The 12108-nt window shown below is 58.9% G+C and overlaps 1 protein-coding gene and 1 long non-coding RNA gene across 5 annotated transcripts in view; one reads left to right on the forward strand and one right to left on the reverse strand.

The window, feature by feature from the left end:
* Window positions 1-12108, forward strand: part of KIF17 (kinesin family member 17) — a 51278-nt gene that overhangs the window by 21657 nt on the left and 17513 nt on the right. For 2 of the 4 annotated variants that reach the window (XM_015093728.3, XM_042244667.1), the window contains exons 7-12: window positions 3530-3677; window positions 5510-6045; window positions 6814-6888; window positions 7300-7398; window positions 8178-8386; window positions 11434-11665. In XM_015093728.3, coding sequence (XP_014949214.2) covers window positions 3530-3677; window positions 5510-6045; window positions 6814-6888; window positions 7300-7398; window positions 8178-8386; window positions 11434-11665 — 1299 coding nt within the window. The remainder of the gene's footprint in view (window positions 1-3529; window positions 3678-5509; window positions 6046-6813; window positions 6889-7299; window positions 7399-8177; window positions 8387-11433; window positions 11666-12108) is intronic. The other 2 variants (XM_042244668.1, XM_042244669.1) reach the window with 1 other exon arrangement.
* LOC121818786 (uncharacterized) lies at window positions 9992-11434 on the reverse strand. The gene is made up of 3 exons (XR_006058899.2): window positions 11325-11434; window positions 10718-10870; window positions 9992-10464 (listed from the first exon to the last, which is right to left on the reverse strand). It is a non-coding gene; the product is annotated as an uncharacterized LOC121818786 (long non-coding RNA).

A 12108-nucleotide genomic window follows, 5' to 3' on the forward strand; every position in this document is an offset into this window, starting at 1 on the left:
CCAATAGCCCCCAGTGGGGCCCCCGTGAAGGCTCTGGGGGCTCAGCCGCTCACTCTACCTGTTCCCCTGCTGCCCCTGGGGCGGAGTAGGTGTCAGGCTGGCCTTGGAGCCCTGGGCCCAGCTCCTGAGGGGGGGCGGAGGGGGTCTTCGGGGATGTCTGGATGAGAGCGGTGACACTCTGGGGTTCAGGGAGGGTTTTAGAGTCACACAGCGATGAGTAGACATTGGCCACAAAACAGTATGGGCTGGGGGGTGATGGAGCGGGCTGGGGTTGAGGGTAGGGACGGGCGGGGTGGGGTGGGGTGGGCCTGGGGCCGGGATGCAAGCTTCCTGCCTGGGGAAGCTGGGTTGGGCGGGTGGGGGTGGATCCTGGCAGCGTGAGAAGCAGGGCACTGCCGTCCCCTAGCGGTCGTGGGGAGACGCGCTGCTCTTCTGGCCTGGCTGCTGGTGGAGCCAGTGCTACCGCGTAAAGAATCTGCTTGCCAGTGCAGGAGACGCCGGTTCAATCCTTAGGTCGGGAAGATCCCCTGGAGGAAATGGCAGCCCACTCCAGTATTCTTGCCTGTGAAATCCCATTTACAGAGGAGCTGGATGGGCTGCAGTCCGTGGGGTTGCAGAGAGACCTGGCGGAGCGACTAGACACGCAGGCATTGTGGGCGGGTTCTATACCATCTGAGCCACCAGGGAAGCCCTCCCTCATCTCTGGGAGTGGATAGAAAGCGGCTTTTCTGCTGCTGGAAGAGGCTGGGTGGTGTGAAAGGTGCCAGCGGGCCTGGGGGAGTTCCTGGGTTTGCGTTCTCTCCGCCCCGCCTGCCCCATTCAGCCAGCCACAGGCATCTTCTGCACACCCGCTGGGTGCTGCAGCTGGAGGCGAGCGTGGGGCCAAGGCAGATGGTGCTGTTTTAAATGCTGGAAGTAGCATGGCCGTGTCCTGGTGGTCTCTGGAACTCTGTGCTTCCATCTCTTGGAGGGAGGTGGCTCCTGGTTCAGTCCCTGGTTAGGGCCCTAGATCTCGCAAACTGCATGGCATGGCCAAACAATAATAATAATGATTGGAAGTAGCACAGCATGCTTTAGGGACTGGGAGGAATGATCTGGGACTGAGGGGGCCGTCCAGTGTGCCGGAGGGGCAGGAACTGACAGAGCAGAGTCCTCCTGTGGCGGGGCTGGCCATGGGTGACTGCCCCAGCAGGATGCCAGAGGGACTTTCCTGGCGGTCAAGCAGGTGAGACTTCACGTTCCAATGCCTGGGACATGGGTTTGATCCCTGATTGGGGAGCTGGGATCCCACCTGCCTCATGGCCAAAAAAAAACAAAGCAAAACAGAAACAATATTGTAACAAATTCAATAAGAACTTTAAAAAGTGGCCCACATCAAAATCAAAACAAAAACAAAAAGTCTTAAACAGAGGATGTTGGGGGAGGGTGACCTCTTCAGGAGTATAATCTGCAAATATGCTGAATCACTTTGCTGTACAGATCAAAAAACATTTTGAAATCTCTATAACTGTGCGGTAAGGATTAAGTGGTTTAATGTTGGTAAAACCTTTTGTCGTCAGTTCAGTTCAGTCGCTCAGTCGTGTCCGACTCTTTGTGAGCCATGGACTGCAGCACGCCAGGCCTCCCTGTCCGTCACCAGCTCCCGGAGTTCACTCACTCGCCCATGTCCATGGAGTCGGTGACGCCGTCCAGCCGTCTGCTCCTCTTGTTGCCCTTTCTCCCACTCCTCCTCTGTGAAGGGATGGATGGGGAATGGCGAGAGAGGAGCGTTGAGGGGAGGGATGATGGAGAGACCAGAAAGGGGCTCCCCACTTCGAGCTCCTCCTGTGATTTGGGGTCACATGTTTACACGTGAGAACGGCGTGTGCGTGTATGCAGATAAGTGTGTGTGTCTCCAGCCAGGCCTTGCTAGGCTGTAGATGCCGCTGGGCTGAGGCCCGGGTTGAACTGGGGTCAGGGCTGAAGTGCCGGCCAGGGGACCTCTGGGCAGGAGAAGGCAGGCGGGGTGAGGGCTGCAGGTCTCAGGGGGGCCACCAGGAGCCGCGTGTGGTTCTGGGCAGGCCGGGCCCTCCCTGGGTCTCGGTGGCAGGTCAGTGGCGCCTCGGCTGAGCTGCGGAAACCGCTGGATCTTCATGATGGTCTGTCTCGTCTCTTGCCCTGGGAGCCCCGGCCGGCTGGCTGTGCCGTGCTGGGGGTCTGCGCTGGTCCCGTACTTCCTGGGGGCCGGGTGGGCGTGCGCAGGGGCTCCCACCTCTAACCCTGTCCTGCCCCCGGCTCACTGCTGCTGCAGGGCCACCCTGTCCAGAAGGCCGCAGCTCACAGGGCGTTGTGAGTTCACAGAGGCCCGGCCTTCCCCGGGGGGCACGCACTAGACGCCTGGACAGTCTGCCCAGCTGTTCTGCTTCACGCACTTGCCAACTTGGTGGCACAGCACTCAGAGGTGCCCCTCTGTGCCCGGCATCACGGCTATAAGATGGCACAGTGCTTGCCCTCTGGCCGGGGAGCCGGGCGGTTCACCTATAATGAAACAAGCGCAGAGAACGGTGGAGCTTCTGGTCCAGGCTGAGAAGAAGTAAGCAAAGTGCCAGAGTGGCAGCGGGCATCCTCCGAGAGGGCACTCAGGGAGGACCTCTCTGAGCGGGTGTCGCTGAGCTGAGGCCCAAAGGGGTGAACTTGCCTCGGAGCGAGGGCAGAGGTCCTGAGGCTGGCGGGGGTCGGGGGAGTGGGGTGTCTAGGAGTGGAAAGGGGCTACTGTGCCCAAGTGTGACAAAGATGGGGTGGGCTGTCCGGGTCACTGGGGACTGGAGGTCGACTGGAGGAAGTAGATTTTATCCTCAACCATGGGAAGCCCCTGAAGCATGATCCATGGACACACAGCTGCCCCGTGGAGGAAGGTCTTACTCAAGAGGAGAAGTGGGGAACCAGGTCTGGGCAGGAACTGGTGGTGATGGGGAAGATGGATGGCTAAGCAGAGCTATAGTGATTTATTTTGTCTTCGATGGGTTGAGGACTGTTTGGTTAAACCGTATTTGTCGATGCAGAAAGGTGTTTGTGATCTATTGCTTTGTGGAAAAATTAGATTATAGACACATATACGGGCTTCCCAAGTGGCGCTAGCAATAAAGAGCCCACCTGCCAACACAGGGGACGTAAGAGACGTGGGTTTGATCCCTGGATCGGGAAGAACTCCGGGAGGAGGAAATGGCAACCCACTCCAGTACTCTGGCCTGGAGAATCCCACGGACAGAGAAGCCCGGTGGGCTGCAGTCCATGGGGTCGCAAAGAGCTGGACACGACTGAAGAGACCTGGCATGCACGCATATGTTACTAGCGTGTTAAGACACGCTCACACAAAAGTTCAGAAGGGTCTTCCCCAGCCAGGAATCCCCCCAGTGTCTGGAGATCATCTTAATTCTGTTCCTTGGGCTCAGCTGCGATTTCTGGATTGTGGGACAGAGGAGGCTTCCCGAAAGCCGCGATGGGAAGCGGTGATAGAGCGCCCCCTTCTGGCCCCCGCTCGCCTCTCCAGGAGTACGAGGCGCGCCTGGCCCGGCTGAGGGCCGACTACGAGGCGGAGCAGGAGTCCAGGGCCCGGCTGGAGGAGGACATCACCGCCATGCGCAACTCGTACGACGTGAAGCTGTCCACGCTGGAGCAGAACCTGCGCAAGGAGACAGGTGGGCCGGCCCCGCCCGGCAGGAGGAGCCCAGCCTGCTTTCCCCGCCCCCCGGCCCACGGGCCCCAGTTCTGTTTCCTCTTCACAACCGCCTGGCAAGGCAGGCACCTCCATCACCCTCACTTGACAGCTGAGGAAACTGAGGCCCAGAGAGGGTGAGGAAATTCCCCGAGGTCACACAGCTTTTAAAGCGGAGCTGGGATTTGACTCCAGCAGTCTGATCCCGGGGCCAGCGTTCTCACCCACAGCCTTGCACTGGGGGCGGCAGGCTGGGTCCCCACCCAAGGCTGACTTAGAGCGGCAACGTACCACCCAAGTTTATGGGCAAGTCCCTTCCCCCGGTTCTGCATTTTCTACAGTTTCTTTTCCACTTTAGAGCCCATCTGTCACCAGAGCAACCACACCCCAAACTAGGCAATCCGTAGCAAGAGTTTTTTAACTTCCTGGGAATTTTTGTCTTCTGTTTGACATTCTAGAATGTTCCACCCCACCGCTATCTTTCCAATACCCTGTGCTGCCAGGCAGCCCAGACTTCCTAGGACTCACTATAAGTGTTAGTCACTCAGTCATGCCCAGCTCTTTGCGACCCCATGGACTGTAGCCCACCAGGCTCCTCTGTCCATGGGATTCTCCAGGCCAGAATACTGGAGTGGGTAGTCATTTCCTTCTCCAGGGGATCTTCCCGACCCAGGGACCGAACCCAGGTCTCCCACGTTGTAGGCAGACGCTTCACCATCTGAGCCACCAGAGAAGCCCATAAATACTATAAAATCCACATTGTAATGATGACGGTGTTCACATCGTTGGTCCCATTTATGGGGCTTTGCTGTGTGCCAGGTACTGGGTAGGGAGGCACTTCGCCTGTCTGCCCTCAGTGAGTTGGGACTCACTGCTTCCTCACACGGCAGGTGTGCAAGCCAAGGCTGGGAGAGGTTCAGGCTGTGAGCTACGCACAGAGGTCCCCAACCTTTTTGGCACCAGGGACCTGTTTTGTGGAAGACAGTTCTTCCACAGACGGGGCAGGTGGGCCAGGCAGTTTCACAGGTGATGGGGTGCGGCAGGTGGAGCTCAGTTCACTCACTCGCTGCTCCACTTTGGCCATGTGGCCCGGCTCCTGGGCCCTGGGGACCCCTGAGCTGGGGAGTGAATGACCCTAGCAAAGGGGACATCAGGGCTCTCTTGGGGGAGCCCAGGACACGGTGACAAAGAAGTGGATGGACCTGAAGGAGCTGGCCTGTGAGCTGGCAGCAGGAGGCCCGTGGTACTGTCCCCCCATCCCAGCTGGCAGGGAGATGCAGCCCCAGAGGAAGACCGAGGAGCAGGTTCTAGCACTTTCTGTCCTGGAAAGTATTTCCTCCAGCCCACTTTGAGTGTCAGGCCTCCGAGGGACTTTATCTGGTCTCGCTAATACTCATCTGCAGCATTCATTTAACCCCCACAGCTCTAGCTTGTCCTGTGCACAAGGGCCTGGAGCTGGTTACGCCAGGAGTGGGCCCTGAGGGTCTTGGGTGTGAAATCTTTGGGTCAGGAGCTCTCTGCCTTTGAGGCAATAATACTGGCAGGACAGCCAGTTTATGTATAAAGAGCAGACCCAAGGAACAGGGGTAAAAGTCCAGCCCCTAATGGCTGGGGCTGTTGGAGAATGGAGACATCGTGGAGCTGGTCAGGGAGGACTTCCTGGAAGAGGTAGAAGTCAGCGTTTGGGGGCCCAGAGGCTCTGACTCTTAAGCTGGTCTCTTGGAGATGGTGGGCCTGAGGCCAGCTTCCAGGGAAGGGCTGCCTCCCGCCCCCTAGTCCACCCTATAAAGAGCTAAAGGAAGGTGTGTCCTGCAGAGGCTGTCCTGAAGGCGGAAGTCCTCTACAAGGCTGAGGTCCTGTCCAGGGCTGAGTTTGCCAGCAGTTCGGAGTACTCGGCTCCTTTCGAGTTCAAGATAGCCGAGAGACGCGAGATCTACTCCATGCCTGACCCCGTGCCCAGTGAGGACTCCTTCAAGGCTCAGGTCTCCTCCGGGTTTGAGGAGCTGCCCAAGGTGGCGGCCTCCAAGTCCGAGGCGTCTCTGGGGTCCGATGAGTCTTCCACGCTGGGAGAGAACTCCGTCTGCACGGCCTTCTCTGGGCCGGAGGAGCCCTGCAGCCCGGAGTTCTCCGTGCCTGATTCAGACGCCCGGGGCCGCCACCTACTGCCTGACGACGAGGGCGGGGGCGCCGCGGAGCCCCTGTTGGGGGAGGAGCCCCCGCTGATGGCGCTGGAGCTGTTACCCGGCCTGCACGACCCCTACGCCGAGGTGGCGGCCAAGCTGGCCAGGTTCTCCTCCGCGGTGTCCGGGCCGGACGTGCCCCCGGTGGACGTCCCCAAGGTGACCACGCAGGTACCTGACGTCACGCAGGTTGACACGCGGAAGTTCAGGGGAGGGGGCGAGCCTGGCGGGGCGTGGCTGCATCTCAGGGGTCCGGGGTGCGGGAAAGGGGAGCTCTGGCTAAGGCTCTGTAAACCAGTGGGAAGGTCGGGATGAGATCCCAGGCGATGCCGGCTGGGCCCCTGTTCTGCAGACACAGGGACGCCCGTGTGGGGCGGCTGCTGGTTGCCATGGTTACGCCTCTCGTCAGCCCGCCTGTTCTCCTAGGGGAGGCGGGGGTTCTGTGAGAGTCCTGCTTCCTTTCAGGGGCCGCCTAGGGGTCTAGAGGGGCTGCTTCTCCTCAGTCCAAGGCCTTCTCTCCCTTTTCAACCCTCTGTTTTATGTTTAAAAATCTTTTTTCTTTGTTCTCCCCTCCTTTCCTTTCTCTCTCTCTCCTTCTCTGTCCAAAGCGTACAGGCCTTTGAATCAGAGAGATCCGGGTTCAGATCCCTGTTCTACCCCTAACTCAGCTGTGTGACCTTGTCCGGCCGTCTCTCTGGGCCTCAGTTTCCTCATCTGTTAAATGGGGATGCTGACACGCGTCCTGTGGGGTCAGGCAGGTGGCAGGCCTGGAACAGGAGTGCCTCTTCTCTTTGCCTCACCTCCTCTCTCCTCCCCTCTCCCCGCAGGAGGAGGTGGTGGGGTTGGGGAGCTGGTGGGGAGCTGGCGGGAAGGGCGGGGCGGGGCCCCAGAGGGTGATCCTGACCCAACCCCTTCTCCCCCAACCTGTTCTCCTGCAAGCACCTGGCAGATCTGCCGGAGCCCGCTGACCTCGGGTCTGAAGCTGAGGTGGCCGAGGACCTCCCACTCAGGACTGTGAGTGCCCCCGGTCCTGAGTGGTGGTGGTGGGGAGCTCCAGGGACCTGATTCTTCCTGGGATGCTCTCGCTTGTCTCCTCCCTCTCTGGCCTCAGTTTCCTCACCCATAAAATGGGGCAATACCCCCGGCCCTCCCCCAGCACAAACCAGCATGCAAATCGGAGGAGTCCTCACCTCTCTATTTATTGATTTGTTACCGAGAGGCCACTGTTCCAGGGTGATGTTCACCCTTTGCTCAGCGGTGGAGCCCTGGTCTAAAGCACAGAGGCCCAGTGTGTGTAGTGGATGAGGGCCACGGAGCGGAGCTGGGGCCCCAAGGTGCTGGCAGGGAACCCCCTAGGCAGCGGGGGGCCGTGTGAGCTCTGCTGCTCTCAGACCCCACCTTTCCCCACCCCCACTTCTGCTTCAGAAAGTACAACCATCCGAGGGGAACGGGAGGAAGACCTTAAATCTGCCCACGTTTGTAGAGAGAGGAAGCGACCTGCTGGCCTCTGGGCCTGATCACTGGGTAGGAGCCAGCTTGCGGCCTCTCAGCAGAGGGTATCCAGGGAGGTCAGGGGTTCCCCTGGGCAGCAGGTGGCGTTGAGATGTGGGACTCAAGCAGGGAGAAGGGGCCAGGGTGGCAGGGGAGAGAGCTCGGAGCCGGCAGTTGGTGGGGGGTGGGGCGGGTGGGCAGCGGGTGCCAGAGTTCTGTGGCCGGAAAGATCTCGAGGTTCTCAGTGCCAGAAAAGCAGGTCAGGGAAGCAGTGGGATGGGTGGGGGGCGGGGGCTGGCAGGACGCAGGCAGCGGGAGGAGCGGGTGGGCACCGGTGGTGCCGCAGGCCGCGGAAGAAACTGGGTTTGACTGCAGATGTGTTGGAGGGTCTGCGAAGGATCAATTTATGGTTTAAGAAAATTCCGGGAACTCCCTGGTGGTCCAGTGGTTAGGACTCTGTGCTTCCACCGTAGGGGGCTTGGTTCTATGGGTTCAGTCCCTGATTGGGGAAGTAAGATTCTGTCAACTGCACAACAGGACCAAAAAAACAAACAAAAATCGCCCTAGCTGCTGTGTGGAGTCTAGATGGTAAGGGGCGGGAGGGAGAGTGAGCTGGAGGCTGTTTTGGGGGGTGTTGGAAAGGTGGCAGGAAGTTGACTGGGTGCATGTTTTTAATGCCGGGGTGTCCCCGAGCCCGTAGCCACCTCGTGGGCCGCCAGGGTCCGGCCGCCCCAGCTGGGGTTGAGGCTGTGGCGAGCTCGTGCCCAGGAATTGGCCCCCCCGCCTCTACCTTGGCTTCTGGTTGCACTTAGGAGGTTGACCTGGGCCCGGGGGTGACAGAGGAGCTGGTGTTGGCGGCAGAGCCTGTCGCGGAAGCCCAGGAAGCCCAGGCTGAAGCACCGGCAGCCTTGGAGGCTCAGCCTCGCTCTCTGCTGGCTGGGGCCGGCGCGAGGAGGGAGGACGTGGCCGCGCTCGCCGATGACCTCCTGCCCACCGTGGACCAACAGCAGGTGCTCGCCCGGTAAGCACCTGAGCCCAGGGCAGTGGGACCTGGCGGGCGGGGGGTGGGCGCTGTGGGACCCTGCGGTGGCGGGAGGGAGCCCCGGGCCCAGGGGTGGATGGCGCCTTCCTGAGCCCCACCCAGCCCTCCCTCAAACGTGGCTGCAGGGGCTTGGTCCTCCCCAGGAGGGGTTGGAGGGGAGAGGGATCAGGGCTCTCTGCTCAGGAAGTGGCTCAGGTGCCTCCAGATTCCATCAGACGCTTGTGGGGGGAGCAGCTACTGGGGGGATGCGGCGGTGGGGGGTGGGGAGAGTGGGGGGCGGTGGGGAGGGCGGGGACAGTCCCCACCTGGCTTTCTTGGGGCCGCCCTGCAGGTTTCAGGAGCCCAGGGCAGGCGATGCAGGCTTGCCCCGGGTCTTAGATGGTCAAGAATCTGCCTACGATGTGGGAGGCAGAAATCAAACAAAATGCCAGGCTGGAGGAAGCACAAGCTGGAATCAAGATTGCCAGGAGAAATATCAATAACCTCAGACATGCAGATATCACCACCCTTTTGGCAGAAAGCAAAGAAGAACTAAAGAGCCTCTTGATGAATGTGAAAGAAGAGAGTGAAAAACCTGGCTTAAAACAACATTCAAAAAACAAAGATCGTGGCATCTGGTCCCATCACTTCATGGGAAATAGATGGGGAAACAATGGAAACAGTGAGAGACTTCATTTTCTTGGGCTCCAAAATCACTGCAGATGGTGACTGCAACCGTGAAATTAAAAGGCGCTTGCTCCTTGGAAGAAAAGCTATGACCAACCTAGACAACATATTCAAAAACGGAGACATTACTTTGCCAACAAAGGTTTGTCTAGTTAAGGCAATGGTTTTTCCAGTAGTCATGCATGGATGTGAGAGCTGGACCATAAAGAAAGCTGAGTGCTGAGGAATTGATGCTCTTGAACTGTGGTGCTGGAGAAGGTTCTTAAGAATCCCCTGCACTGCAAGGAGATCCAACCAGTCCATCCTAAAGGAAGTCAGTCCTGAATATTCACTGAAAGGACTGATGCTGAAGCTGAAACTCCAATACTTTGGCCACCTGATGCAAAGAACTGACTCATTAGAAAAGACCCTGACACTGGGAAAGACTAAAGGCAGGAGGAGAAGGGGACGACAGAGGATAAGATGGTTGGATGGCATCACCGACACAATAGATATGAGTTTGAATGAGCTCCAGGAGTTGGTGAAGGACAGGGAAGCCTGGCGTGCTGCCATCCATGGGGTCGCAAAGAGTCAGACACGACTGAGCGACTGAACTGACCTGAACAATGTGGGAGACCCAGGTTCGATCTCTTTCAGGTAGATCCCCTGGAGAAGAGAATGGCTTCCCACTCCAGTATTCTTGCCTAAAGAATTCCACGGACAGAGGAGCCTGGTGGGCTACAGTCCACGGGGTCACAAAGAGTCAGACACCACTGGGCGACTAGCACGTCAACGACACGGCTTAGCCGCCAGCGCCTCCCTCCAGGGACAGGCCACTCCTGACACGCCCTGGGGCTGCCTGCCGACCTGGACTTTCCTCCCTTGCTATGTGGCTTTGTGCAAGTCGCTTGACGTCTCAGAGCCTTGGTTCTCACTTCCATAAATGAGATCGCTGTCACGCCCGTCTCCATGACGGAGTCAGCCCCACAGCCAGCGGTTCAGCCCCCTCCTGGTCCCACAGACTATGGTTCAAACCCTAACTGAGCATCTACTATGTACCAGGCGTCAGGACGCAAGCATGCATGGGATATCACCTTGGCTTTCAAGAAGCTCTCAGTCCAGGGGGAGTCAGGTTCTGGAGCGACCAGACTGGCTGCGTTCCCGTCTGCCTCCACCGTCGCCCAGCTCTGCCACCTGGGCTGAGGTTACCTCTCTGTCCCTCAGTCTCTCACCTGCACAGTGGGTGACGGCGAGAGTTCCAGGCTGGGACGTTTGTTGTGAGGGCCGCACGACACGATGCCCCGAGAGGCAGCAGCTTGGTGTGGGGCACACAGAAAACTCACAGCACGGGTGGTGGTTTTCACGGTGTGGTCTGGAGTGCGGTCAGGGAGGGCTTCTCAGAAGAGGGGGCCCTTGAAGAAAGTATGCAGCACAGATGTCTCGCGTGGCATTCGAGGGACAGGGCACAGCTGAGGTGGCGCAAAGCGGGTGCAGGGGGTGGAAACAGCCTGGGTGTTTGGAGAAGCAGATGCCCCGGGTTAAAGCTGGGGCAAGGAAGGGGTGGTGGGGTTCCGGGGCAGATGTGTGACCCCCGGGGCTTGGGCTCCATCCTGATGGGGACCCTAGGAGGATTTTAAGCAGAGCAGCGACTTGGACGTGGCTCACCTGTATCCTGGCTGCTGTTGAGCTCAGAGCCGAGCCTGAAGCAGGTCTGGACTGGGCGGCTGGGTGTGCATGGTGCCCTTCTTTCCCTTGAGCATGGTCGCCTATTCTGTTATGAGTCCGTGTCATGCCTTCAGTTATCTGACCCTTACATCCCTTTGGAAAGAGGTACAGTCAAGATGCTTCTGTGGTGCTTTAGTAGAGTGAGGATTTCCACCTGAGCCTTTGTAGTTATTTCAAATTTGTGCTTTTAAAAGGCAAAACTCTATAAATTTTTTTTAGCATTTTAGATATAAATATTAAAAAAAAAAGCACTGTTTGTGTCCCTGATGAAACATTATGCACTGACCATAAGGAACATTCCCCACAACCCAAGGGTACTCTGATCTGCAGGTTCCCCTGGGAGCACAGCCGGGAGCTTGCTCTGTGGCAGGACCACCAGCACCGGGAACTGGGTGGGGCAGCCCTGGGCGGAGGGAGACTTCCGCCCTTCCTGTGCGGAGAACCAGCGGGCTGGCTGAGCGCACAGGCTTGGAGTCGGGTAGAGCCGGCAGGAACGCTGGGTCTGAGCCTGAGCCAGCAGCAGTCGCCTCCCCGGGCCTCAGTGTACCTGTCTGTCAAGTGGGGTTGTTGGAAGGAGTCGGGGAGATCAGGCTGGACAGCCAGTGCTCAGTGATCGGCAGACTTTGTCACGTTTGCTTTCTCCTCCCCGCCGGCAGCTTGCAGCTGTTGGAGCAGCAGGTGGTCGGGGGGGAGCAGGCCAAGAACAAGGACCTGAAGGAGAAGCACAGGCGGCGGAAGCGGTACGCGGACGAGCGCAAGAAGCAACTGGTGGCGGCCCTGCAGAACTCGGACGAGGACAGCGGGGACTGGGTGCTGCTCAACGTCTACGACTCCATCCAGGAGGAAGTGAGGGCCAAGAGCAAGCTGCTGGAGAAGATGCAGAGGAAGGTGAGGCCGGGCCCAGGCCCCGCCCCCAGGCAGGCCCCGCCCCGCGGGCCCGCCCCCAGGCAGGAGCGCTAGGTGGGCGTTCACACCAGGTCTTGACCCTTGCCTGTGTTCCGTGCCTGCTGTGTGCCACGCCCTGTTCTGGAAGCTGTCGTGGTGACAGGCTCATCTCTGCAGTAGTGGAGCTCGTGTGTGTGCATGTGTGTGCGTGTGTGTGTGTGTGTGTTTGTAAGCAAGCAATAGAGAAAGTTGCTGAGTTGTGTCTGACTCTTTGCGACCCTATGGACTATACAGTCCATGGAATTCTCCAGGCCAGCACCCTGGAGTGGGTAGGCATTCCCTTCTCCAAGGGTAAGTACGCAGTAACAGCAGAGAAATAAAGAAGAAACTCTGGCCCGACAAAGAGAATAGGGGGCAGGGGCGGGAGGGAGGTGAGGGGCGACTTC

Source organism: Ovis aries, chromosome 2, assembly GCF_016772045.2.
Source record: "Ovis aries strain OAR_USU_Benz2616 breed Rambouillet chromosome 2, ARS-UI_Ramb_v3.0, whole genome shotgun sequence".
NCBI lineage: Eukaryota > Metazoa > Chordata > Mammalia > Artiodactyla > Bovidae > Ovis > Ovis aries.